The sequence below is a fragment of the Fundulus heteroclitus genome, chromosome 2 (assembly GCF_011125445.2).
Source record: "Fundulus heteroclitus isolate FHET01 chromosome 2, MU-UCD_Fhet_4.1, whole genome shotgun sequence".
Lineage (NCBI taxonomy): Eukaryota > Metazoa > Chordata > Actinopteri > Cyprinodontiformes > Fundulidae > Fundulus > Fundulus heteroclitus.
The window spans coordinates 19709883-19737730 of NC_046362.1; the positions used below are offsets into that span (position 1 = coordinate 19709883).

The following is a 27848-nucleotide window of genomic DNA, read 5'->3' on the forward strand; positions in this document are numbered from 1 at the left end:
CAGACAATAGTGACTTTGGAAATGTACTTACAAGGAAGGCAAAATTAAACCTTGAGGTTAATTTAAATGTGTTGCATATCTGTGTCATCAACATCTAAAGAGTTGCTATTACCTCAGTTACGTCAGCGCAGCTGGGAATGACCTTCCAGGAGTTGCCAAAGTGTGAGGCATCCACCTCCAGCTGGTTGTTGCTGCTCATCAGATCATTGTTGACATTCCCGTCAAAGTTCCCACACAGGCCACAAACCCTGCCCTTCATAGCGTAAAGCCACAATGACAAAGGGATTGTTGTTATTGCTGGGCGTCGATAAATCAATCTAAACTGCAGCTAGAAGGAAGCAATACCCTGTAGGAAGCTGAGATGTGAACGAGGAGGCGAGTCCCTCTGTCCCAGCTGACTGAGATGTCTTTCCCCAACATGATGGTGTAAAACTGACCGGATCTGACGATCTCCACCTGCGAACTCTGCAGCACAGGCTTCTTCATCGTCACCTGGGTGGACGCACATTAGATACTCAGAGATCAAATCTGAAGCGTTTTAGGTTAAGGTATTCTTAAAGAGTTGGAGTTAATTCGAAAATAAGGAATTCATTTAATTTCAGCGATAAATGAACTGAGATGTAACCTAAAGATTTCATCCAACAACGTGGATTTGGAAAACACTCTGTAAGGGTTGAACGTTTGCACGTACAATGTGCTCCAAATGTGTTCTGTCTGTTGAGCCTTTACACATTTGCTCACAATAAAAACACATGTATGTATTTTAGTGGGATTCGTTGTTGTTGTAGTTGTTGTTGTGACAGACCGACAAAAAGTGACGCATAACGGTTTAGTGAAAATAAAAGGGTACATATGGTACGGGCCATACAAGGAAGGCATTAATCAAAGAAGCAACCGAGAGACAGTAACTCTGGTGGAGAGATCAACAGTGAAGATTGGTCGATAAGAGGACTAGTTAGTGTTGCACTGCACAAAGTCTGCCTTCATGGAAGAGTGGCAAGAAGGAAGAAATTGTTGAAGCAGAGCCGTGGCCTGGTTGTTAGGAACCTCTGCTATTCAACCTGAACACACCATCTGCAAAATGAAACATGGTGGCAGCATGATGCTTTGGTTTGTTTTTCTAAGTGACCCTAAACAGACACCCTGGGCTACCGTGGGGTGGATCAGTTTAGGAGTATTAAACTCCAGTTTGGACGTATACGTTTTTAAACGTATGATTTTCTTGACACTTTATAAGTAAACACTACTTTCTAATGGTCTATCACACGAAATTGTGGCCTAATAGTTAGAGCAAGCCATATGTTTCCAGGTTCAAATCCCACAGACTGCCACAATGGGTCCCTGAGCAAGACCCTTAGCCCCAAAAAGCTCCCTGACCACCACACAGTGGCAGCCCACGGCTCCCAAAGCGATGGATTGGAGAAGTCAAATTTCATTGGAATATATGTTGCAATCACAAATAAAAATGATTATTGTTATTCTCTAAATGACGTTTACACTTGTGGTTGTAATGCGATAAGATGCGAAAAAAGGTTTATGGGGTCTGAATACTTTTGCAAAGCACTGGGTGAGAAAACATCAACATTCTCAACAACAAAAAAAGAAAAAAAAAATGGCTTGCTTCATATTTCAAGGATGAAACAAATAAAAAAAAAAAAGCTTTTACAAACACAGTTTAGCCTGTTTTCGAGGTTACCGTTAGCCACCCCCAAAGCAAAGCTAAATGCATGTGAGTACACCTGGTTTTGAACATGTCTGTTTGTGTTTCACCTCTCCATGCTGCATCACAATCAAGCCGCCCTGGTAGAAGATCGTTACGGCTTTTGCACAGCGATGCCCTACAGTCCCACACGCCTCGTTCTCCACCAGCACTCTGAAGGAGCCTTCTTCTGCGTGGCACATATCCTTTTTCATAGGATAAGTAGAGAAAACAGGCTAATCAATACAAATCTACTCAGGACCACCTTAGGCAGCGTCTCTGGACTGAGAACATCTATAGATCTGCTTGTTTTATACCTGGACCAGGACATATTGGCACAGGCCAGGGAAGGAGTACTTGAGGCCATCAAACGTGATGTAATGGCCCTCCCCCACCGTGCGGCACACACCATCGCACAGCTTCTGAGTGCAGCGCCACTTCCTGTTTTCACACACGCTGCAGAACAGGGAAGAAACATGTCAAGCGAGCCCGCTTTAGATTTTTTCATTCGATGTGCAAAAGATATCCTTTTTTTACCAGGTGTTGCAGTCAACGGTGATGCTCCGTCCCGCCGCGTACGGCCTGTTGTTATGGTAACAGGGACACTGCTCTGCCGGGATGCAGTCCCTGCGGTGTCGTACCTGAAACCCATCCACCAATCAATCCCATCGCTCGATTTCAAGCGTGTAGCGAACAGAGAGCGTGTAGCGAACAGAAACGCGGACGACACTCACCGTGCCTTGCGGACAGAGGCAGCCGGGGATGCAGGCGAGGCTGACGCACGGCAGGTCCAGATTCTGGCAGGTTCTGGCACACTCCAGCCCCCTTTCACCCGAGTTACAGTCTGCACGAACGAGAGGAGGAGGGCACTGGGCCGACCGCCGCTCTGCAAACAAGCGTTCGTTCCATAGATTTAATATTTAGGGGATTATTCTATGATGAATATACATTTTCTACATATTGAGGGCAAATAAAGAGTTAAAGACAAAAAAACCTGCTGACAGAGAGAGAGAGAGAGAAAAGCATACATATAAATTGCAAAAACAGAAGGGATATCGGGTTATACCTCTGGATGGCACTATGTCGTCATCATAGAAGAGGTCAGAAAGAAACGACGGCGTCTCCGTGGAGCTGCAACGCATAGCGCCGTTCTCGCAGTAGCTACAGGGACACATATAAAGGCCAGTGACAATGATGCATTAGGGCCCCTGCCTCTCTTCACACCATTTTTTCTGCATTTGCAGGCAAAGTGCCCATACCAAATGCTGTTGTGATCTGCATAGACGTCATTAGGCTGATAAAGCTGTCCGTCGTGCAGGCAGGAGCACATGTCGGCAGTCACGCACTCTCCAGAGGCGCTGAGGTATTTCCCAGCAGGACAGAAGCAGCCCTCCTCACACGCCCTCCCCCCCTCACAGCCCGGCTCGGCGCCAGAGAGAGAGCTGCACGTTCGCTCACATGTACTCCCACAGGCCTCGTACACCTGGCCTCCAGGGCACTCCATCTCTGAGAACATCAAGTCAAGGTCACATTCATCAGAAATTCTCCATTCAATTTTTAACACAGGAGTTTAACAAGTGCAAATATCACAATCATGTTGTCTTTATTTTATGTAACAACAGTCCAGGGCTATCTACACAGACAGATTCTTATGTGTTCCGATCTTTGTCTTTTTGCATATGAAGATGTGAGCTAAAGTTTAGCTAACCTGAGCATTTTCTGAATGTTCATAGAGCAATTAAGGACACACAATTCAAATTGTGTTTACTTTAAATATGAAGAATCAATTATTTCTGTTGCTTCATTTACTTTTAGAAACAGCTCACTTTTTCACTGACTTTTTCAGATTTCTCCAATTTTTTTTTAGCCAGTTCATAAAGTATGAAGACACTATGATATAATGGCAGACATTTTTACACAGGGTAGACTTCCTTCCTGCAATGGATGGATGGATGTCAGCTGCAAAGCCATGTAAGCTTGAGATAAGTTGTAAAAGCTGAATGCTGAATAATATAGTGGGACTTCATTCGATTGTGGATCATAATATTGTTACACCCTTTGGGAAACCACCATAGCTTCCTTTAAGCAACTCCCGTCTGTGAATATGCAAATGACCACGGTTGTTGGTTACAACAGAGGTGAAGGTTGTAAATAAATAATGAACTACATCTAAGCAGGAGTTTCAGCTATTAAGTTTTTTTTTTTGTTTTTTTTTTTTAAAAGCTCAAAATAAAAATAAAGGAACACTCTGCAAACCCACCAGATCCTAATTAAAAAAAAAAAAAAACATGCTGGATATCCATACTGATATTAAATGGATAATGTTGTGTTAGGAACAGAAGGATGCCACATTGTTTGATGAAAATGACACTAACCAACCCACAGAAAGTTTTAATCTGAAGTTAAGAGAAAGTGAAACTGAAACACTGATGGAGCAGGCTTGTCCAATTTGCTGAAATGTCATTGCAGCTACTCAGAATGGTGCTCTGCAGTTTGTACGGCCCCCATGTGCTTGTATGCATGCCTGACAACATTGGGGCATGCTTCCTAAAAGAAGACAGATGGTGTCCTGGTAGTGTTGAATGGACCTAAAACAAATTCTGGTGTTCTCTGACAAGTACCAGTCTCACAGTGAGCACAGGCCCTCATGAAGTCTCTTTATATTTGTTTAGTGGGAGACATTTATACCAGTTGCTCATGGGAGTAGGGCTCTGGCCGTACTCATCCTTTTCCTCCTAGCACAAAGGAGCAGATACAGCTCCTACTAATGGGTTAAGGACCTCCAATTGCCCTGTCCAGCTCTCCTAGAGTAGCTCCCTGTCTGTGGCCTCGGCTTGCACAACCGTTCAACACCACAACAGCCGAGACCGATTAACAACCCCCTCTACTACTGAACTGACCAGATCCATGTTCCGGAAGTTTAACTAACTTGTTATTGCACAGTGATTTAAAAGTCTTCCTTTAATTTTTTTGAGCTGTGCAATATTGTTTTGTTTTTGTTTTTTTTTTAATTACTGGTATTTACAAAAAAAAAAAAAAAAAAAAGAAGAAATCAAGTACAGTGAAATTTAAATAGATTTTGTGGTTGTTGAAGAACAGAAAGATGACACAAGAAAATTGTGTAAAAACAGTGATTTACCGCCTAACCTTCCGCCAAAGGTCACTATGTAATACTTTGGATTCCAAAACTGACGCACGACCGGCTACGATTGTGTGTTCTAAAAGTGTGTTAAAGTGTTTGTATCAGAGGCTTGTTTGAGTGTCTGTAACCGGGTTTGAGATGAGTTACCGCAGAGTGAAGGGGATCTCCAGTTGAGCAGCACTCCTCTCGCAGAGCAGACAGCTGCATAAGCAGACAGAGCGGAGCAGAGGCACTGCTCACCGTCGTCACAGGCGCACACGTCGTACCGACAGAACCGCTGGAATGGAGCCAGATTCACCAGAAAATGGCACGGGCCGAACACGTCTGACATGATCACTGCACACGCCTCTTCTGCGAAACGCACTGAAAGAGCCGGACGAACATAAGTTGATATTTACTTCTTTTTTTTTACACAACAGGATTCCGTGGGTTTGCAGATGATACCTCTTTTGGGGTTGGTTGCGCATGGATCAGAGTCATGCTTGTGAGCGGATTCACAGTCTCCATTGATCCTCCAGGCTTGGCCGAAAGCCCAGGGGCTGGCGTCGACCAGTCCAGAACCAGACAAGAAGTCATCACCGTGGTTCCCGTTGTAGTTCCCACAGAGACCACAGGTCTGCCCGGCCCATCGTGGTCCCAGCTGGGAAAGGTTTACAGGGTTTGGTACTGTTGGCCGCTTAACACGTTACCATCAATATCATCACCGAAAAGATATATGTGCGCCGACCTTCAGAAGAACACGGCCGCGACCGTCCCAGTCCAGACGGAGGTGATCACCGAACTTTACTCGTACAGAAGACTGGACTGATCTCGCAATCTGCAGGTGGCCTGTAAGGTTACACAGACAAGAAGGTGGACAAGTTAATTCAAAATGAATGTCAAATAATTCAGGCAACATTTAAATGTTATAATATTTAAAGGTTAGGTATAGTTATTCTAGTATGCCTAGGCTAGGGTGAGTACATAGTGAATACAATTGTATGTACACCTTGTTAAAAAGTACTTACCCTTCATATATTTCTTCTGTTTTTGATTTTTTTTTTTGTTCAAATTACATGTTTCAAATCATAAAACAAATGTTTAAATTAGACAAAGATATCCAGAATACATGCAGTTTTCAAATTATGATTTAATTTATTACAGGTAAGAATGTACAGGGCGCTATATGAAAATGTAATTTCCCTTGATTACCTGTGATTGATTTCAACAAAAACAATAACAAATAAAGTTACGTTTAATTTCACTAGCCTCACAGGGGTCTGATTATGGCCTGAAACAAGCAGTCACTTAAATCCGTCTGACAAAATAAAGTCGGCTAAAAGATGTCAAAAAGTAACACGTCGTGCTTTGATCCTAAAAAAAAATAATTAATTAAAAAAACAAACTAAATACAAAAAATCAAGAGCAGATGACAAACATGCAAAGAAAGTGTTACAAAGCCACTTCTGAGCCTCTGGGCCTCCAGCGACCCGCAGTGAGAGCCATTAGAGATACAGGGAGTAAACATTGAACATTAGCGTGCATTCCTAGCACAGGACCTCCACGAAGTCACAGTAGAAACCAAAACATCCTTTACAGCTCTGCAGGGTTTATTCGCCTCAGTTAAAGTCAGTGTTCCTGATTCAACTGTATTAAAGACGTTAGGCATAAAACGGGCGACTGTGGCTCAGTGGGTGGAGGAGTCGTGTGAATGTGTGTGTGTTAGTGGGCGTGATCGGGGGAATGTGGCCTGTGGTGTAAAGCACTTTGAGTGATCAGTATGACTAAAAAAAACACTATATAAGGTCAGTCTATTTACCATCTTTGAAAGATCTCCTGGAATAAAAGACACCAAAAACCACACAAAGACACCGCTCACATTTACCAGAACCTAATATGAGATTATGGTAAATGTGATTTAAAAGGCTCATTCCCAGTTATTTCAAACTCCTAAAGGCATTTTTTTTTCTCCAGCAATGGTGGCACAGTTATTTAGTTTAGTGAGTAACTATTGTAACACTTTATTTGAAGGGGTCTACATAAGACTGACATTACACTGTCATAAACATGAACATAAATGACTCTTTATGAATGTTTTGGACTGTTGTCATTAATTGTCATTCGGTAAATTATGACACTATTAAAGCAAAGTTGACATTGTTTAAAATGTCTTTGTTATGACAAGCCCTTAACTTAACAAAACCCCAAGCCCTAAATTTAACCTAATCCCAAATCAAGCCCTAAACTTAACCTTGTCTCTGTTAATGTCAAGTTGTCATAACAAATACATTTTAAACAATGTCAACTTTGCTTTAATAGTGTCATAATTTACCGAATCACAATTAATGACAACAGTCCTAAACATTCATAAAGAGTCATTTATGTTCATAACAGGTGTTATGTCATGTTTATGACAGTGTAATGTCAGTCTTATGTAGACGCCTTCAAATAAAGTGTAACCGTAACGACTTTGTTTTATATTTCTCCAATCAGAATTTTGTACTTGCTTTGATTATCCTTGTCTGTTATTAATTTGTTTGATGATCTGAAACGTTTGAGTGCGACAAAAAAAAAAAAAAGCAAAAACAGGAAAAAACCTATAGGGGGACAAATACATTGTCACAGCACGGTACAGTGAAATTTACTTTGATTGTGACTCATCGCCCGATATGCCAAAAATACACACCATGATTCATTGGGGTCTGGATTGCCATGCTGTTGACATACACAACTCCTCCATGCTTCAGCTTCACTGTCATGTTCTCCAGGGAGGGCAGGCTGAGCGTCACGGAGCGTGTGCACACAGCATCCTGATCGTCTGCACACTAGGACACAAAGCATGCTTCGGTGGAGCAAACGTTGCCTGACAGCAAGAAATATATGAATAAAAAGCTTAAAACGCGAATTACCTGCACGTTCTCAATTATGACAGAAAACATGCTATTCGTGCAGTCCTTTGCCAGGAGATACTGACAGTGGCCGGCGAAGGTGAAAAACTTGTTGTCAAAGGTCTTGAAGTGAGACTGGCCGACAACCAAGCACTCCCCTAAGCACAAAGAAGATAGAACACGTGAAATTAGGAAGTCGACAACAGGCATGAACGCGGTGCAGGACACTCGTCTCACCGGGGCAGCCTTCATTGGTGCATTCCCAGGACCCGTGGCGGCACACACTTCAACAGCAGAGGGACATTTTGCTTCACTGTTTATGTACTTTATGTACTTATGCATACTTTAGCGTACTATTGCTCCTCACCATGTATTGCAGTCCTGGGAGATGGTAGATCCTGGAGGGAAATGCCGTCCCATGTGAGTGCAGGAACACTGAGATACCTCCACACAGCGATTCCCATCCAAAACCTTTCCAGCTGAAAACAAATGCACATGTCATGTTACTGCTGGCAACACTACAACCGAGGGACGAGTTATATTTAGCGGGCGAGAGCTTACTGGGGCATGTACAGCCATCCGCACATTCCTCCTTACAGACCTCCTGTATGTTGAGACTATGGCAGGTTGTAGAACAGGACTTGCTGCATTCACTGTACTGCATGCCAACCGGACACTTGGGAACTGCAAAGCACATAGCAATTTTTTTATTTATTTTTTTGTTATCTTTTTGCATTTATCTGATTTTTTTTTTAACTTACAGCACTGGCTCTCCTCCACCCAGCCACGCAGAAGCATCCCATGAGCGTGGCATGTGCGAGCGTACTCCAGGAGGAAGGGACAGGAGCAGTCTTCTGCATTTTTCTGCTCACATTTGCAGGCCTCTGCCTGACACAGGGACAGGAACGCATCGGGCGAGACCAGGTGGGAGCAGTGGAGAAACACGCTGGAGCTCTGCAGCACACTGCAGCTGGACAAAACCTGCACAGACAGACATGTGCATGAAAAATGGCTTAGCTTAGACAAAAAGGGGATGTGTAATATCAGCCAAAGATAAAAACACAAGATTTTGTGAGTAGCTAGCAAAACAAAATTCAATATTTTATGGAAATCTTGATTGTATGAGGCCTGACACTAACCTTTTAGTTGTATTTTTGCCATTCAAAGAGGAACAGTTATTAGAAAAATTGTGTTATTAAAGGTATTAAAATGATCATACAATAACCATAATAGTTATTAAAATCAACGAGATAGCAACTCCAATTAATTTAATTTGTGATTAATTTGTTAAACAAATTACCATTGGTTAAAAAACTTGAGGTGCAGTTACACCTCTTGCTTACAGGCTGGTGATTTATAAGAAACAGGATGATTTCTATTTAGTTGGAAAAATACAACACAATAATTTGAAGCTAATTCAAAAAATTATTTGATAAAACAATAACCATAAATGTTGCAAATATAAAAGTGTTGCAAAAATAAAAAGAATGGACGTTTTTTATATTTATATTTTATACATACTTATACATTCTTGCTAAAGTATTCATATCCATTCAACATTTTTTATATTGTGCCACAATATAACTTCAAACTTCCATATATTTTATTGGGATTTCATGTGACAGACCAACACAAAGTATTACATAAATGTTTAATGGAAGGAAATTATTAAATGTTAAATGGACTGAACTTATAGAGCACTGTGAAGTTTTCCAGCTATAATTTGCCATAATATGAAAAGGTTCAAGGGGTATAAATACAACTTTTGCTTAATAAAAGCTAAAAGTACAAACATAACAAGATGTGGTACATATTGTTGGAATGTCAAAAGTTGGGCTTTTTTTGAGAAATTATTCAGATATTCTATTCAAGAAATCTGTTGTAATACATGGAAATCCGGAAATATTATTTTATTGCATAACAACAGACACTGTTAGTCTATTCTGTTATTTTAAATTTCAATTTAAACCATCACCAGTCAATTCCTTAAAATGTAGAAGTCAGACCATGAGTAATAAAGTGGTGATTTTTACAATAGAGGAACTGATTTAGAAAGTGAAGGACAGAAGCATTTGGGGAAGTTCAGATGGCGTCAGACTGCACATGTTTTCTGATTTAAAGTCAGATCAACTTTAATGACATTCTTGGAAGTGTGTTGTCTGTTACCGCTGCGGTCCCTTTTGTGCTGTTACAGGATTGGGTGGGATCGGATACACGCCGACAAGCCTGGTCAGCACCCTTCACGGCCCAGGAGTTGGCAAAATCATAACTGTCCTCTGTGAGAAACCCTGAAAGCACACCAGACATGTACATGCACAGACATAAGGGCTGACAGATTTTCTCTTTAATCTCATCCTACCACGAATGTCTTTGGTTGCTTTTACTGTGTTATCTTTTCCTGTACTCAGTGGCTACTCTTCCTGTTGCTGAGTGCTGGTGACTCAAATCACTTCCTAAATTCCAGTAATATTAAGCTCTCCTTTGTTCACCTCCAAAACCCTATAATTCAACTTAAAAAAGTGAAACTCATTTAATCCATTCCTCAATTACACATAGAATGACATAATTCTTGTATTTATTTCTGTTAGTTTTGCTATTTGTGGTTAACAGCTCAGACTCAGCTTCAGATAAATAAATAAAAAACTATTTAGATTTATAACAATATTCTAATACAAAGATGTGTTTCTCTTGATGAACCTACCTTCCTGAGCAATATATTCATCATCTGGGACTGCATTGAAGTTGCCGCAGAGGCCGCAGGTGCCATTGTAGTGGCGTTTGGCAAGAGTCAGGGCAATGTTGGCAGCATTATCAATGGTGACTGTGAAGCCAAACTCTTCACTCCAGAGTTTAAAAAACCCAAGTTCTGAGCCCGCAAACACAGAATGAGACGCGTAGGGAAGAGACAATCTGCAAAACATAACCAGAAGCTGATATTTCTGCCTTTATCAGTGTCATTGCTTGATCATTTTTGTCTTTCCTTTTTTTTAAATGTTTTCTGCACCTTTTTCCTCCTTGTGAAAGCTGCCCATTTACAGATAGGTGCAACTCGAAGGCATCACCCAGAAACAATGTGATCCCTGTTCTTTTGCCATTTTGAAAGTCACCTAAGGATCCAAAAGGACATTTTTACAGCAATGACACAGATAGATCTGCACAATAGAACAAACAACACTCGGATATGACTGCTAATGGTGAGGTTCACTAAAATAAAATAAAAAAAAACATTGACGCTTTCTTCTCAAATTCCATAACGAATACTTTTGAACACCGATATAAGACTGGATATGTGGTAGACCACACAGAAAGAATATTAGATATAACTATTTGTCTCTAAATACATTCTCTTTATGCAACTCACCCAGTAGTGTGAAGGAGCGATGGTTGCAGTCTCCGGCCAGAAGGTAGCTGCAGTCTCCAGGAAACTCATAAATAACTCCATCAAAGGTGTGGATATAATGTCGTCCGAAAAGGCTGCATCTGCCAGCGCCTGCCACACAAGCTGGACGCACCGATATATCCGAATGACAATAAAATAAACAACATACAAGATTTAACACAAGGTATTTTGTAGAATCTGAGAGTTAAGAGAAACGTGAAACTTAGTGATAGAACAACACACCTGTAAGCTGCAGGAAAACAAAAAACTCTCGCAGATACCTCCTCATGCGCACCTGAAATGAACCACATACATCTTACCCTCACCATTATTTGCGCTGTAGCTATCCTCTAATGCAGAATGAACGCGCAATGCTCATTCGGTTTAAAAAGCACTTCTCCAAAGGCTTTTTGGGTCCTACCTCCATCATTCCAGGTGCCAGAGCGGAAGAATAAAGATCAGAGCAATGAGGAAATCCACATGTAAACTTTACATAGCCAAGAAGTATTGCAATGGTCAAGAACCGCTTCTTTGGGTGAGGACAAAAAGTTCTGCAGCGACGGCGGACGCACTGTTTTATAGCACTGACCGTACCCCCCGCCCAGTTCTAGCGGGGTTTCCCTGAAGGGCCAGGTTATGTCAAGAAGGAATATCATTCTGTCCACAACATGGTGCCTGCAGACTGACACCATCAAACACAACCCAGCGGGACAATGCCAGGATGTGCCTACTGATCGCCGGGCTGAGTGATTAGCCCACACAAAACGTATCTGTACCGCCGCCAACCCAAACAAGTCCAGTTGAAAACACTCTCACCAGAGATATCTCACGCAATAACACTGCATCTGCAGTGCCCCATGCAGGGACGCGTGACTTGGTTGTGCCAAGATCCCGCAAACACGTACTGAGAAAGAGTGCTGATAAACACTCTCAGGTCAAAACCTTGCCGACTGTCTGGAGTTCAGACCAAAAAAAGGAGAATCTATCTTTGCATTTGTCAAAACGTCTGTGAAATGAGAACAAATGCATTTTTTTGATCCGCGACTGCTAAACTATCTGCTTTAAGTGTCCATTTCTCTCTGAGTGCCCCCCCTTAAACTTCTTTTTAAATATTGCACTAAATATACTTGAGACTTAGACTTACATTCATTTGCATAGCAGAAACTGTAAATGGCATTTAATACTTGTCTCCATCATCAGTCTGTTTTGACCTTATCTTATTCTAGTTTTCCTTCGCAATCTGCTTCCTTCCTACAGCACTTTGGTTGTTTCGAAGGGCCTCAAAAAAACTTGATTTGGTTACATTTGGTTTAATTTAGTGACTCACTAATGTTGACATATGGTTCATGCTATCTGAGCATTTGGTTGATTTGAATCAGTAAAGCTTCGCTGATTAAAAAAAAAAACTGGGAAAAAAAAAGCGTCTGGAAGGATGTGTGCACACTTAAAATATTCAATAACAAGAGTAGATCAGGGCTACGCAGTGGTGCAGTTGGTAGCACTGCCTTGCAGCAGGAAGATCCTGGGTTCAAATCCCTCACACATATACACATACAAACTGTTCTCTCCAGGTACAATGGCTTCCTCTCACGGTCCTGCTAGGTTAATGGGTCTCTCTGAATTTCCCTTAGAGTGCATACTGGCTTGTCCTGTGTTTGTCTATGTACGCTGTAATGGACTGGTGACCTGTCCAGGGTGTACCCTGCCTCTTGCAACAGTGACCGCTTAGGATGGAGGCCAGTCCCCTGTGCTGCGACCCCGCTGGAAAAGCGGATAGACCTGTAGACGGTGGATGGATGATTAGATCAGCTTTACTGTTGTCCAACATTACAAAAGGCAACTGATTTTCTAATAGCCCGTCAGTCACTTTTAGATAAAAAGAGAAGGGTACCTACAATGAACTTCGTTCAGTTTGATTTTCTGATGTTTCTTTAGCCGGTACAATGCCACATTTATTAGCATGCTAACATTCCTGCAGGCGCTTATTTACAACAACTGGAGAATTAGAAATATTTACTATCATAAACTTTAAACAACTTAGAAGTCCTATAAAATGTGCATACTACACTCTAAACGTTGACTAACAAGAGCACAGCAAGATAGCAGAAAAATACCTGAGGTAGCCTACGTCACAAATTGCACAACATTTGCTCACGGTGGAAAAGCTAGCAAGATGTAGCGTGCTAATAGCAATAGTCTAAACATCAACAACACTAAACAACTCGAAACAAAATTAAAATAATATACTGAACTAAATTCTTGTGTGGGAACTAATAAAGAAACCTGCGCTGAGTCAGGGAAGACAAAAGGAATTGTCGGTACTAGCTGCAAACCTCCACTCACTGAAATAGGTTCCTCGGCAACCATCAAAGGTCAGGAAATAACAAACATTAAATAGCATACTTATTCATGCTTACAGTTAGAGCAACAACTGAAACGTTTCAAACAACTGGAACTGTCAGAAACATGGCTGGAAGAGTACACAAGTTGATTATTGTGTGGTAAAGCTGATTTCAAACTGTTTCCTATCTTACAGTATTGATGGATTTAAACATTTGTGCTGTGCAGGTCGAACGATAGGGAAATAAAACAGGTTGTCTGGAACGTCAAGTTCTGCCAAGACTGAATTTGATGGACTCCCAGTAGTGTATTTTGTAAGATTTTTTTAAATGGTAAATGGCCTGTACCTTTATAGCGGTTTATGAAGTCCAACAACCCCAAAACACTTTACACTACATTCACCCACACATTCACACCCTGACGGTGATAAACTAGCGTAGCCCTAGCTGCCCTGGGGCCGACTGACAGAGGCGAGGCTGTCATTGGAGCCACAGGGCCCTCAGGCCACCGCCAGCAGGCAATACTGGTGAATCGCCTTGCCCAAGGACACGACCGAGTGGGTCAGTACGGAGGGTTTTTAGATAGCTAATGATAAATTGACAATCGGAGAATTAAATTTCAAAACTCTTTGGGCCTCCAAGCGGTTCGATTTTCTAATTATTTGTCAGGACAGTTAGAAAGTAGGTCAGGTAATTTTTGGTTCAGAGGTGTTTAATTTTTATTCATCAGCACAGATGGAGCATCTGCATAGTGTTCCATGAGATTGAGTAATGTCATTATACAGTAAATGCTCCTATATTTGTGTCGCAGTTCTGCTGATTGGGTATCACTTGTGCTCTTCTGAAATATATATAGTGTGTTAGAGCTTTTTCCATATGACCAAAAACATCTGTGGCAGCCTAGCAAGTTGATGTTCAACTCATGTATGTGACAGTTTTAAAGGCGAAGGGAGGCTTGTTTGAGCAACTATTTACCTAAGCCTGCATATCTTTTTAAACCACTGAAGCGCAAGGAAGACCCAAAATACTGAATGGGGTATGGTGGAGGTTAAGTAATGGAATTTTTTTTTTTATCCTGCGAAATTAAAAAGTTATTTATTTTGGATATTTTGTTCAGGGTACTGAACAAAATTATGTCCAAATTATATTTTAAGACATTGTATGTAATGTTATGGCAGACGTTCGGGTAGAGGTTTTGGTCTGTCCTATTTACCTGGAAAGATGACTGATATGAAAGTGATCTGACTCTGGTTTTACATTTCTGATGAAGCATAATGCTTTTTTTTTTTTTTTTTTTTTTACTGAGATATACTCAATTATTATTATTTATTTATTTGCGCTGCCTTTGACAGATGATATTCTTTAAATTTCGCATTATGCACAGTGACAATAAAAGGAATTCTGATTCTAGTGCAGGCAGCACAACATAAACCTCTAGCTTCGAAGAAAACAGCCTGCTCGTACACGGTATCCATTCATGTGCAGTATATTGAGGATGAACGCGCGTTCCTTATTCTGGGAGAATTACGTCATCACACCTTCCAGGCAGCAGCATTTTGTCACAGAAAGCTCAAAAAGCAGAGAACCACTCGATGCATAGCTCGCTATATGTTGCACATATGGTTTCATGCTGTTTGCAAAAATGGGATAAAACTGCAAGATCGCTACGAAATAGTTTTGTGTTTTTTTATGTCAAAACGATTGAAAAGTTTCACAAAACACCGCAATAAAAAGCACTTGCTTCAGCTCTTTTCTTTACCCCAACTTTGTTTTTTCAGGAAATGAAAAAGGAAAAAGGTTTTAGTCGCGCCGCCATGTGGGGGCGGACCACTACATGCGCGCACGGCACGGCGAGACAGCGCCAGCGCGTCGGCGACTACTCGCTCAGCACACAGACCGTTAAATAGAGGAAGCGCTTCTTTATTTTAACGCCGATCTGGTTAGACAGCAGCGGGATTTGAAGCGGAGAAAATCGCCATGGCAGCGCTGTCGGGCGGAGAGCGGTGCATCAAATTTCTGATGTTCGCCTTCAACCTGGTGTTCTGGGTAAGTGTGAGGCCAGATAAATACGTATGCTCACACGCATCCTGTTGGTTGTTTAAGAAAGCGCGCGCGCGCGCGCGCGCACGTGGACGCACGCGTGTGAGAATCTACTCGTGCGCGCGCGGTCGTGTGAGCGCAGGTTAGCAGATAGTGAATGAAAAGACACGGGTGTCCCCGAATGGTGCCGAGCGCCGAACGGGTCTTATAGTCGTGGCTCGGATGATTCCAAGCAACCGACGGCCGCGACACGCGCACAAACGTGTCCTCGGTGTTTGTGGATCGGTCTGGAGAATAATCCCCGGTGGCCAAGTGACCCAGTTCCATGGCGCAGGGTGTGCTCTGGAGTTTGCACTCGTGATGTTTTAATAAATGAGACCAAATAGCGAGGGGGCGCTTTACAAAGGCGACGGATTGATTTAAAATTCATCATGATGTATTTAAGTCTGCAGCTGTGCGTCTGTGGGTCGTGGGGCATGCCTTACAGGATATTTGCGTCCCACTGAGCCTGCAGGGTGTGTCGTGTGTGATGTGAATATGTGGAACCACACATAGATGTGTTGCCCTTTTATGATCGTTTCTAATTTGCGCAGCTATGTGGGAACAGCCATTCATTACAGCGCAGACAGGGGTTTCCCACCGTGCGTGCGCGCGTGTGTTTGCGTGTGGATGATTTTACTCGTGCGCATATTTAAAAATATGTTACTTTTTAAAAGAAACGGGTTTAGCAAATGAAGTAAGCTACTGATGCCGCATCTCCTTATGTGACTCCAGGTGTTTCCTACAGGAGGAAGTTGAAGAAGGGACTGAAAATGCAACAAAATCTTTCGACATCTTATCACACAATCAGTTTCAGTTGTAGTGCTGTTTTTTTGTGCCAGACAGAGCCGACCCAAGGTTGTGCGGGGCCCTAACCAGAGTTGAAGCCCTTCCAGCCACCACTCACCACAGCTCTCAGTTTCTTGCTTTGGTCATCCATGTTTGAATCAGTTTGCATGACACATCTGAAGCCAGTTTTGTACTGTAGCCTACTATAATTTTCATTTATGGATATAAAGGCCTTTTAATGTCAAAGAATTTTAACACAATCTCATATTGCAGCCTTAAAGGCAGAGACGGCAAGATGTCCGAAAGTTTCTTCTTCTCATTAAACATAAACGTATACATGTTCAAAGTATACGGTGAGAGCTGTGGAGCTACAATGAACTGCTAACACCAATGCTAACCGCTAAGCCAACCGGATACATAAACTAGAAATACGCATGTGCAGCCAGCAAGCGAAAACTAACAAGGAACGTGCACGCACATGGCCGTTATGTGAGGGCGTGAAAATGATTGGCATGTGGGACAACCGATAGATAAGGCGACAGAGGGGAATGAAAGCAGGAACAAAACTATGACAAATCACGGCTCTTTGGTGGGAAGAGCACGAATTGGTCAGAGTTTACAGGCCTGCAGCGTCCCAGTGCTTCTGAACAGGATTCCCAACTATAACTTTTAACCAGCAGTCTGTTTACGTTCAGGGTCACAGGCGCCGAAGGCCAACCCAGCACTCTCCTAGATAAAGATAACCTTCAGCAAATATCATGTAGTGTCTTAAATATGTCTTGTTTCTGCTGCTACCTTGTGATTAAGTTTTTGACAATTTCTGTCAGACCTTTCAGAGTCAATTCGCCTCAACCGACTAAATCCTACAGGGTGGCTGGAGCTATAATCAAGATTTTATTAAAGCAGGCTGGCACTGTGTGACATGCTCAAATCTTGTTTGATTAGTGAACGTAAGCACCCTAACACAAATTTTTTTTTATATGATTCACAAGTTGAAATTTAATATCATTTTCACTCAAAGAATGTACAGCCAAAACTTGTACTGCTTGAATCGTACGAGTCATTTCACATTATTTATATATTGATAGCAATAGTGCAGAAATCTGTTATTCTTTCAATTTTAGAGACACCCTAAGCTTATAGAGCTCAGAAGCTATTACTGAGTAAAGAATAATTATACTAGAATTCTCAATTTGTTTTTGTGCCACTAACACAAATAATATCCACTTTATTCTAACAGCCCATGCTGCTATGCCTGAACTACACTGTGGTGAAAAACTGACCGCACCAAATTGATTCTGTTTTTGCCACACTTATGTTTGTCAGATCATCTAACAATATTTTAATATCAGAAAAAAGATAACCTGGATGAAAGCTGTTAAAATTATCCATATAATCAATTAATTGTGACACAATTTTTGGTATGGTTGAGTTCAATTTATCTAATCTAACCAAAGCCTGATTAGACCTCTGGAATCAAGACATCACTTAAACAGAACTTGTCTGCAACATGAAGATGGCTGAAGATGTCAAAAGGTAACACACCATGGCCTGATCTTAAGAAATTCAAGAACTGATGGGAAACAAAATCACTGACATCTATCAGTCAGGAAAAGGTTCAAAGTTATTTCTGGGGCCTTGGTACTCAAGGGAAACTCAGAGAGATTCATTATCCACAAATTAAAAAAAACTACAAATGGTGGTTCACTCTCCCAGTACTGGCCGGCCAACCAAAATCATTCAGCAACTCATCAGAAGGTCACACCATCTAAATCACTCCAGACTTAAATAAGGTCACTGTTCATTATTCAAAAATAGAAAAAGAGGCATGGTAAAAATAACATAAATAGAAGAGATCCAAAAGGATATCTTTGACAGTATACACAAAGGCTGATCTCACATCTGCAAAACAAAAAGCAAAAAAAAAATTAGATGACCTTCAAGACTCCTGTGGCAGGACCCTAAACTGGCCATTCAGGCTCAACATCATTCTGGCTGTGGCTGAATTTAAACAATCCTGCAAAGAAGAGTAGGCCAAAATTCCTCCACACTGAAAGACTTTCACATTTTTTCAGATAGGATTTAATGGCTATTTTACCACAGTAAATGAAATCATTAAAACGCGTTCTGAATTTACTTCACTTATTTTTGTCGGATATCAAAACTTTTGTTGATGATTTGAAACATTTACATGTGACTGAAACACAACAAATATGTAAGGGAACAAATACTTTTTTCCACAGTGCTGTATATTGGTAGAACCAACAATGTGAATTTATATATTTTTTGTCAGGTCGGCCTATTTTGAAACCAGATTTTGGCTTCTAGTGACATTATGAGCGTCTAGAGCTGAGGACTTAATGTGAACTGAGCAGATGATGAGAAGGAGCAGAATCCTCCATTTTGGGGGCCTGTCTGCTGGTGTGGCCCTAAACGGCTTATACTTGATTATACCTCAGACCGGCCCTGGTGACAGAGCATGACGATCAAGTTTCCCAAACCTGAATACAAGCCACGCTCAGGTCGAACATCTGATCCGTAGATATGCTGCTTAGCAGGAATGTTAGAAAATGCTCAGAAAATGTCAACATGCCCGAACAGGAACCCTCTGAGCTGCTGCGGGACTATGAAACGCCTGTGCAACTCAAGTATGTGCCGTTTTCAGACAACACAATGGACTCACATGTAGAAACATGAAACAACGGAGAGGAGGGAAAAACAGGCAGGACCTCATTTGACTGGACGGTTTGGAAAAAGTACAGCAGGGTGCTCTTGCCACTCCCAACTGTGTAATCAGGTGACCGAAGGCGTGGCGTGCAACAACGCTTCTTTCACTTTACGCCACAACGCTGTTCTGCTTCCTATAGGGCAGAGGTTACATGCTCAGAAAGGTGGACTTGTTCACACTGACTCAGCATGGGTCTTCCCGGGGGGATCAAGTGTTTGAAGTATCTCATTTTTATCTTCAACGCTTTCTTCTGGGTAGGTGTGCTTTATTTTTCCATGCCGTGAGAGGTAGAGAAAGATAAGTAAACGCTGTTGTATATGCATTCTAAAATGTTCACCCCGTGAGAGTCAGCCATTTTACCGGACAGTAGGGAGACGGGAGACAGCCTGAGAAGCGATGGGTATAGGAGCCGTTTGTGAAAAAGAGGAGGAAAAGGGGAAACCTCAGCAAGCTGCGCTTTTCCTCATTGACTAAAACACAGTAAGTCACACTAGGGCGTTCCTTGTAAAAGTTAAAAATTGACTTGTCTGTGAGTGTTTGAAATGCTTCTTAGTGCAGAACAGCATGTTCATCACAGAATAATAAACATTAATTTCTTCAAGGTATTTCAAGGTGTTTTTTTCCACAGCTAAAACTGTATTAGATTCACTGTTATTGTAACAATGATCAGAATCCAGCGTTGCAAATCTTAAATAATTCTGCTTGTCCTTAAAATATAGCAGGTGATCCTTAATGTAGAGTTAAAGTAACCTGAGATGCAAAAGGTGCAATTATTAGTTGTTCGTCTAATAACATACACAAGTCTTAAAGAGCCCTAAATTAGCAGATTGTGCGACGGCTACATCATTTGCTTAGAGCGTTTACCAAAAAATGCCCTATAACGTTTGCGCAGTACCGCTTTAGAAGTCTGAGTTAACATTCCTGAAGCCTGAAAACAACAAAGTGAAACAAATAGAAAGACAATGACTTTAGAAGGGGCATGTCAGGGCAGAAGAGGCGCTTACGCTTTTCGGCGCTCATCGATAAGCCGCACTTTGATGTCAGGCAAATCTAAGATCTCCATAATTATGGATTCAACCAAAATATTAAAAGCTACAGTTGAGCAAAGCACACAATGTTAATTTAATGCTGATGGTAGCTTTGTGTGAACTAAAGGTATGTCATGTGTCTTAGCTTGCAGGCACTGCTGTCCTGGCTATAGGTCTGTGGCTGAAACTGGACTCGCAAACCAAGGGCCTCTTTGAAGGACCGGATCCTCCGTATGTTTTCTACACAGGTAAGACACGCTCACAACACATCGAGCTCGGCTTCCATTATCATTTAAAGCTTGCGTCATGTGAGCGGACGCGTGTATTGTTGCACGTTCTGCTCTCTGTAGGTGTTTATATCCTCATCGGAGTTGGCGTGCTCATGATGGTGGTGGGCTTCCTGGGATGTTGTGGCGCAATCCAGGAGTCACCGTGGATGCTGGGCCTGGTTTGTAATACTTCTTATCATACGGCTAAATTGTTCACCTATTATACTGGGTATTTCCCAAGTTGCATGTTACAGGTGAATGGATTTCTATTGCTTAAGCTCAGCCATGTAACATTAGGTTGCTTTTATACATATCTGCTTTTATACATATCTGTCATGCTTGGGTGAAGGAGAGTAGATGGGCTATTTCTTTCCTTATAACAACACTAATTGTTTATTATTTATATATATATATATATATATATATATATATATATATATATATATATATATATATATATATATATATGTGTGTGTGTATAAACAGTATTTGAGAAAAGAAAATAATACCCAGCGTGTTTACTTAAGTTAATTTTTTTCCCTATTGCATAATGCTATAGCTTTTAAACAGTAATTTTCCTACATTAGCACATACTCATGTTCATAAACATGAGTATTCGTGGTGTGTTTTTTATATACCCTTTTTTCAAAGGCTTTTTTACCCTCTTCAGTTTCCATGGCCCATGGACTCCCTGCTTAAAATATGAGATGTCTGCTCTCATCATTGTTTACTGAACGGTCTCATGGCCACAAGGGAGTCTCTCGATTTCCCAGCGCTTTCTACCCCCTTCCTGCCCAGTCGGGCCATAATCTGCTTGCACTAAGTCTTGCTGGAGGAGGGGCCAATGAAAACTGCGTTTGGCTACACTCCGCTGGCCTTGCACTGCACACATGCGCACACAACACCAGCACACGGGCATGCATGGAAGGGAATTATCAGCTGAGTTTAATTTTGTATTTCTCTGTGCAGTTCTTTTTCTTCCTGCTGATCATATTTGGCATCGTGATCGCGGCTGGAATCTGGGGATTTTCGAACCAGACCAAGGTAAAATAATTACTATGCGTTCTCAGTATGGATGCTATGACAGCTCAATAGAGAATACCAGATAAAAGCGAGCACTTCACATACATTACGTTAGACTGTCATTAAAAGGTACTGTAGTTCAGTACTTCAGTTCAAAAAGCGAAGCTGATTGATTATTGAGAGTCATTACAGACTCATTTATGTATTTCAAATTTGTATTTCTGTTAATTTGGATGATATGGCTTACAACAAATGAAAATTTACTTTCACAGAAATTTTTAATATCACATGAGGCCAATGCAGAAACATTTTTAATACGGAAGTGTAACCCACAGGGCAGGAAGACTGCTGACATTGTAGTTGTCCTGCAGTCAGTAAGCCACAGAAGTTGATTGCTAAAGATGATGGCTGCTGTCTCCATTGTCTGACTGATTGCTAGAACTTTGTTTTAGAGCTTTATTTTATGTAAACTTACAATCATTTTGTACAACTCAAAGGATAACACATAAAAGTATACCTAAACACTTAATTTCAACGTGATCCCTTGGTGTCGCATTAAAATAATCTCATATTAGGGAAGTTGAGTGGAAGGAAAAAGCCTTTTACATGAAGGTGCAACAGGCAATCTTGGAAACATAGTGAAGTGAAACCTATTAAAAAATTCAAAGGAGATTCACATGGTGCCCTGCGATAGACTGGCGACCTGTCCAGGGTGTACTCCGACTCTTGGCCATTAACAGCTGGAGATAAGATAAGATAAGATAAGATAAGATAAGATAAGATAAGATAAGATGAGATAAGATGAGATAAGATAGGGCTTTATTGATCTCACATTGAAGAAATTGGAGAGATAGGACACGGCCTGCGTCCGTCACACTCTGTTTGGCTCCAGCATAAGGAAGCATCAGAAATGCTTTTTCCAGGACAATGGAGAAAAAGGATGGAACCGTTGCACAGTGGTCCAAAATTCTCATTTCAAATTAGATGAAAAGTTCCATTTTGGTCGGAAATCAAGGTCCCAGCATATGTAGGCATTTTTGCAAAGATCCAATTAGGAGTGTGCACAGTCAAGTCAGTGACGACTTGAGGGAGGCGTGTTCTCTGCTGGGTTTGGTTTACTGTGTTTTATTATGTCTAGTGTCGATGTAACTGTCAGGAAACTTCAGTGCACTGTTAAGGATTAAGCGGTCACAGGGACTGAAGCTGCAGAAAGCAGTCAGCGGGGAAACAGCAGATAACTCACGGACGCCAAGGACTTCACAGATGTGGCATGCAAAAACAAATAGGCAGTTATCTCGGGGCAGAATTTACACGTGGATATCGCGGGAGCCAGGCTATTCGCAAGTCTAATAGTGACACATATCCCAAAGCTGACATGGGAAGAATTAACCAATCCTGGAGAAGGTCTTTGCTGATCCATATAATCTGACGTAAGCGAGAGGGTTGTGACTCTCGCTTCTGGATTTTGCCTGTTCTGTATGGTTTTATGTATGAGAGTCCAGAACTGAAGCTGTTAACATCCCTCTGCCTTGTTAGATTAACTATGTTAAGGTATAGTATTCTGTTTCAAGCGTCATTCCTTCAAAACTTTTATGCCAAGTGGAGTTTGCTTAAGGAAAAAAGAACTTGGGTCCTCCAGGCTGTTTAACCACTGACAAGGTGCGGTAACTTATAACAGCTCTTTACGCTTTAGGGATTTGGTGATTTCATTTCCCAGATAAACATGGTACTTGCTCATAATGCCAAAACTACCAACATCTGCAATAATGACCATGGTCACTGAGGCCGATTGGGGATAAGACTCATTAGACCTAAACTTCATGGAGAAACAATGGGGTGTGTTGACAAGAGGAAGATGATGGACACCAGACCCAACAATGCAAACAAGCTGAAGGCTGCTGCTAAAGCAAACTAGGATACTATTTATCACCTCATCAGAGCCACAGGCGGATGAACTTCACGCCAAACTGCATGGATACAGTAACTTGTGCAGTAAAAAAAAAAAAAAAAAAAACATAAGTACTTTTCTATAAAAAATATACGGGCATACTTTTCAGCAGATTGACTGCTTCTTTTTGCTTCAAATTTTTGTCTAATGTTTTTTTTTTACGTCAGATTCACCTTTTCTGAGGATGGTGAATTCTAGGTTTTCATTAGATATAAGCCATAATCATTTAGATTAACAGGAACAAATCTGAATATCTTTAAAATATACATATTTTTCTGGGTGTAGTAAATCTATACATAATGAGTTAAAAACTTTTTTTTATGATATTCTAACTTAGATGTACTTGTGTTGGCCTATATTATAGTAAACATGGATCCATACAAAAGACAACCTTCGAAAACTGTGTAAAAGACAACAAGAAACATCAAAGGGGTTAACAATATACAAATAATTTTAAATGTGTCCAGATGCAGCTCAGTTTTTTAATTTTAATTTTAAATGTATTATGAAATGTAAGAAATGTGGCCGTTTCAGTTATGACATCATCTTTTTCTTCTCCATGCCTGTGGTTGTATTGTAGGTGGTGAATGACATCAGTGCAACCTACACACAGATGTACAATTCGTACAAGAAAACTGGAGATGAGAGCCTTAAAAAGGCTCTGCGCGTGATCCACGATGGGGTGAGACATCCTGGACGTTATTGATTATTTGCTCTGAATGAAAATCATCTCATTGCTATAGCAATGGAGAATTTTGATAAAAACTTAATATTTTATCCAATTTAGATGAGTGTATACTCTATCTCATGTCTTTGTAAAGCATCGAGCTTAATCTGCGAGGCAGTTTGCAAAGCTTTGCATACATATGAGACTGCTGCTACAAAAGCTAAAAATGTTAAAGTCACTCAAAATATTTTTAGCTCAGCTTGGCTGGGAAAGTATCTGTGAGTCCAAGACTTTGAGAACTAGAGAACATTCTGGTACGTTGGTGTATTTCTTAAAAAAAACGCACAGACCTATTGTGTAATGTCAAACTGTTATTTGTCTTTTTGTCCAGTTGTACTGCTGCGGTGTCAAGGGTGCGATGGAAGAAACTGAACCGGACCTTTGTCCCCGTGCAGAACAGCAGCTTGAGAAGCTCATTACTAAGGTACAACCATGACCCGAAGTGTCCAGCAGATGTTGTTTCTCTGTGATCATTTGACATTTGTATTAAATCACAGTTGTGACTGCATGATAGCGTATGCGTTATTAGTGTCCATGCATTGTTACTATGGCAACAAGGAGTTTGCACCCGCTCTGGCTGTCGGTTACTTTTATTTGTACGTCTCTGGTGTTGAGCACGGTGTCAAGAGAGGGAACTTAATCATGGTTATCTTTTGCAGAAGTGTCCTGAAGTCATCGAGGAGGTGTTTTTCTCCAAGCTACACATTATTGGAGGAGTCGGGATCACCATTGGAGTTGTTCTGGTGAGTGATTTCAGTCCCTTGTTTCAGAAGGGTAGGGGTCACCAAGTCATGGTTAAGGAAACCCATATGCACTGCAAAAACAGACCTTAAAATAAGTAAAATATTCTTAAAATTTGGGGTTTTGTCCTTAATTTGAGCAGGTAAATGATATTATCTGCCAATGGAATGAGTATTTTGACCCCTAAAATAAGATAATTAGACATCCTGCACTTGAAATTAGACGATGGAGATGAGTTGTTCCTATTTTAAGAGCTGAAATCTTATTCCATTGGCAAATCATCTTATTTACCTGCTCAAATCAAGGACAGATACACTAATTTTAAGAAAATTTTACTTATTTTTAGTTCCGTTTTTGCAGTGTGCATTAACCCTTTGTTGCATTGATTGAAACTTTTTAATAATAGCTTTAAGGAAGAGTAGCTTTTTATTTACTTTACTTTTTACAAAGCTTTTTTTTTTTCCACCAATATGGAAAGCGAAAGAGGCATTTGTAGTTGTCTTTGTTTACTTTGGCCGGCAAAATCAGCTCGTGTTAATGCCACTGGAACCTTTTGACATTTTGTCACGTTTTTGAGAACGCTGGGTTATTTTTGGTTAAGAGCAAAAAAAAAAAACATGATTAATAACAAAATGACAGACTTTAATTTTCCAAATTAGGGCAAAACCAGAACGTAGGGGACAATCAGCCCTCGTTCAGAGAAATAGACAGTTTAAGTGTCATTTCCTTGTTTGGCATTTTCCTAATGAGGGAAAAATAAAAAATCATTCTATACAAAAATTGTGTTTCAAAACCACATTTTCAGTGTGTACAAGAATTTTTTCTTTGAGCATTTTGTTGTTTTTAGTCTGCCATATAGGGAAAGTTCCTCTTTGTCTTGCTGATAAAGAGGGTCACATGTTTCTCCGGCTGTACTTGACATGTTAGTAGAGTTTAAACTTCCAGCAGCAAGTTGTATTTATCGTATCGAAGTATAAATTACTTTGACAACTCTAAAAGTATAAATATATATAAGATTTAAAAAGAAAATACAATATATACAGAAACATAAATAATTAATAGTCCCATTATGTGTAATTTATGTTTGGTATGAACACAGCTGCTTTGTTTAAGACTTCAGAAGTTTAAAAGTATTGTTTGCTAAAACAATATCAGCTTTAAACTTCTCGCAGAGCACTGTTCTATCCATCATCAGAAATTGGGAAGAGTATGACAACTGAAAAGCCCACAAAGCCGATAGGCTGGACCTTTTGACTATATATGAAAACTAACACTGACCCTCACCTTGAACACACCTTGCCAACCATAAAACAAGATAGTAGCAGAATTTTTTTGTGGGTATGCTTTTCTTCAGCAGAAAAACTGGTCAGAGCTGGTGGGAAGGTGGGGTAGAGAAAAAGATTTGAGCTTGGGGTGGAGGCTCGCCAGCCTAAACACAGAGCCATTCACACACATGCCAAAATTTACAATTTCTTCCCATTCAATTCAACAGAGCTTCAGGTGTTCTGCAGAGAATCACATACTATGTTGTCTTGTATTTTGTAAATACTACTTCATGAACAGTATCTTTATTTTATGGCTAGTTTGAGGTTCTAGACCATCTTTAGTCGGTAGGAGAGGCGGCAAAATTATTCTGAGGATTGCAAAGAGCAGATACTAACCCTAGGATAAGAACAGATTGCTTTATTGCATCAGTTTTAACACTATTAATATACCCTTTGCATTTCTCCAACAGGTGTTCGGGTTGATCTTTAGCATGCTTCTGTGCTGTGCCATCAGGAAATCTCGGGAGGTGGTTTGAAATACCTACTGGAAGTTATTGTTGTTGTTGCATGATGTCGTTCTCAGAGTCAACAGACTCTGCACTGCCAACAAAAATAAATCACTGCTTGTTCAAAGAGGGTGCTAAACTAAGCTAGGAGGAGTCAATATAATTCTGGCTGTAGAGAACGTGAAAGTATGATACAATGAATTCTGGCTAAGCTAGTTCATTCATGTAAACACTTTTCAGAATTGTGCTACGACAGAGCACAACGTGCACAAAATGTTGACCTTCATACGGACCTTCGGGTCTGTGTCTTATTTAGTAAAGACACGGGCCTTCCCCTAGAAAGTAATTATCCCGTTCCAGCATTAAGAGATTTTTTTTATACATGAAAGAGATTTATGAAATGAAAACTAACAAAAAAAATATTACATTCGTCTAACTTGATTTAATTGGCCCAAAAAAGAAAGAAGCAACATTTTGCCAGTTAGCAGATTTTGGCAGAATGCTCGCTTGTTTGTGAGCTTTTTTTTTTAAAACTCTCAATCAGATTTAGCTGATTTCATTGATTTTTACCGAAATGACATCAAAGCTAACCAGAGGCCAGAGAAGGTTACCGCCAGAGCTCATGTTTCAACATACCTTTGCATACTCTCTACAGTGTATCAGTGTATCAGATATGACTTTGCTCCTGAGATAGATGTGATGTTGTCACTAAGCCCATATATAGAATGGGTGCCATCTGCTTCAGCGGCAGTGTAGTACTGAAATGTATAAATTTGTGGTTATTTGACTGATATCGGCATTTGTGAGCTTCTATCTAAGCGAAACAGCATGTCAGTGTGCGTTGATGACATTGATTTCGATTTCAATCACTTCGGATCTCCTACGACTGAAAACGGTAAACACCACCACTAAAGTGCAACACAGCTGTAGACATAGCAATAAAACTAAGGATGGCTAGCAGCCAAATGAATGCCAAGCTATAAACTACAAGATGTTTGTGGCGTAAACAGGCTTGGCATTACAGTAGCATCTGGGTTCCATTGATTTCTATTGTTTCTTTTACCTTTGCCCTTGTTTAAAATCCCTTTACTTTTTTTCCATGTTTTGTATGTTGTGTTTTGGTTTATTTTTCTATTTGTAATATTTTTGATGTTTGGCGTGTATATGGCAAATGCAGTTTGATTATTTGCAGGGTCATCCTGATTTGAATGACTTTGTTCATTTATACACTATGCACTATGTTAAAATGGGTCAAAAGTTAACAAGAGCCAAATATATTAAAGTGATTTAAGTTGAACTTAAGGGTTTTGTGATCTGTC

General features: G+C 40.6%; 2 protein-coding genes across 3 annotated transcripts in view; one reads left to right on the forward strand and one right to left on the reverse strand.

Annotated features, from left to right (window-relative positions):
* The window catches only part of vwf (von Willebrand factor), a 30734-nt gene extending 18895 nt beyond the window's left edge, over nucleotides 1-11839 (reverse strand). The window contains exons 1-23 of the mRNA XM_012873738.3: nucleotides 11509-11839; nucleotides 11331-11382; nucleotides 11070-11210; nucleotides 10713-10815; nucleotides 10410-10618; nucleotides 9875-9996; nucleotides 8470-8689; nucleotides 8270-8392; nucleotides 8076-8187; nucleotides 7946-7992; nucleotides 7730-7866; nucleotides 7507-7645; nucleotides 5569-5669; nucleotides 5286-5481; nucleotides 4989-5204; nucleotides 2959-3205; nucleotides 2766-2860; nucleotides 2434-2585; nucleotides 2237-2340; nucleotides 2017-2155; nucleotides 1771-1905; nucleotides 346-492; nucleotides 113-253 (exon numbers count right to left, since the gene is read on the reverse strand). Coding sequence (XP_012729192.2) covers nucleotides 113-253; nucleotides 346-492; nucleotides 1771-1905; nucleotides 2017-2155; nucleotides 2237-2340; nucleotides 2434-2585; nucleotides 2766-2860; nucleotides 2959-3205; nucleotides 4989-5204; nucleotides 5286-5481; nucleotides 5569-5669; nucleotides 7507-7645; nucleotides 7730-7866; nucleotides 7946-7992; nucleotides 8076-8187; nucleotides 8270-8392; nucleotides 8470-8689; nucleotides 9875-9996; nucleotides 10410-10618; nucleotides 10713-10815; nucleotides 11070-11210; nucleotides 11331-11382; nucleotides 11509-11517 — 3087 coding nt within the window. The 5' untranslated portion in view covers nucleotides 11518-11839. The remainder of the gene's footprint in view (nucleotides 1-112; nucleotides 254-345; nucleotides 493-1770; nucleotides 1906-2016; nucleotides 2156-2236; nucleotides 2341-2433; nucleotides 2586-2765; nucleotides 2861-2958; nucleotides 3206-4988; nucleotides 5205-5285; nucleotides 5482-5568; nucleotides 5670-7506; nucleotides 7646-7729; nucleotides 7867-7945; nucleotides 7993-8075; nucleotides 8188-8269; nucleotides 8393-8469; nucleotides 8690-9874; nucleotides 9997-10409; nucleotides 10619-10712; nucleotides 10816-11069; nucleotides 11211-11330; nucleotides 11383-11508) is intronic.
* Nucleotides 11840-15252: 3413 nt separating this feature from the next.
* On the forward strand, nucleotides 15253-27826 carry cd9a (CD9 molecule a). Of its 2 annotated transcripts, none has more exons than XM_012873753.3 (8): nucleotides 15253-15472; nucleotides 20196-20298; nucleotides 20401-20498; nucleotides 21289-21363; nucleotides 23871-23972; nucleotides 24349-24441; nucleotides 24677-24760; nucleotides 26494-27826. In XM_012873753.3, exons 1-8 carry the CDS (start codon nucleotides 15404-15406, stop codon nucleotides 26557-26559), a joined length of 690 nt encoding a protein of 229 aa, XP_012729207.1. In that variant the 5' UTR covers nucleotides 15253-15403; the 3' UTR covers nucleotides 26560-27826. The 2 variants fall into 2 exon arrangements, with proteins under 2 accessions (XP_012729207.1, XP_012729208.1); XM_012873754.3 differs by lacking the exon at nucleotides 15253-15472 and adding an exon at nucleotides 18779-19276.
* Nucleotides 27827-27848: the final 22 nt, after the last annotated feature.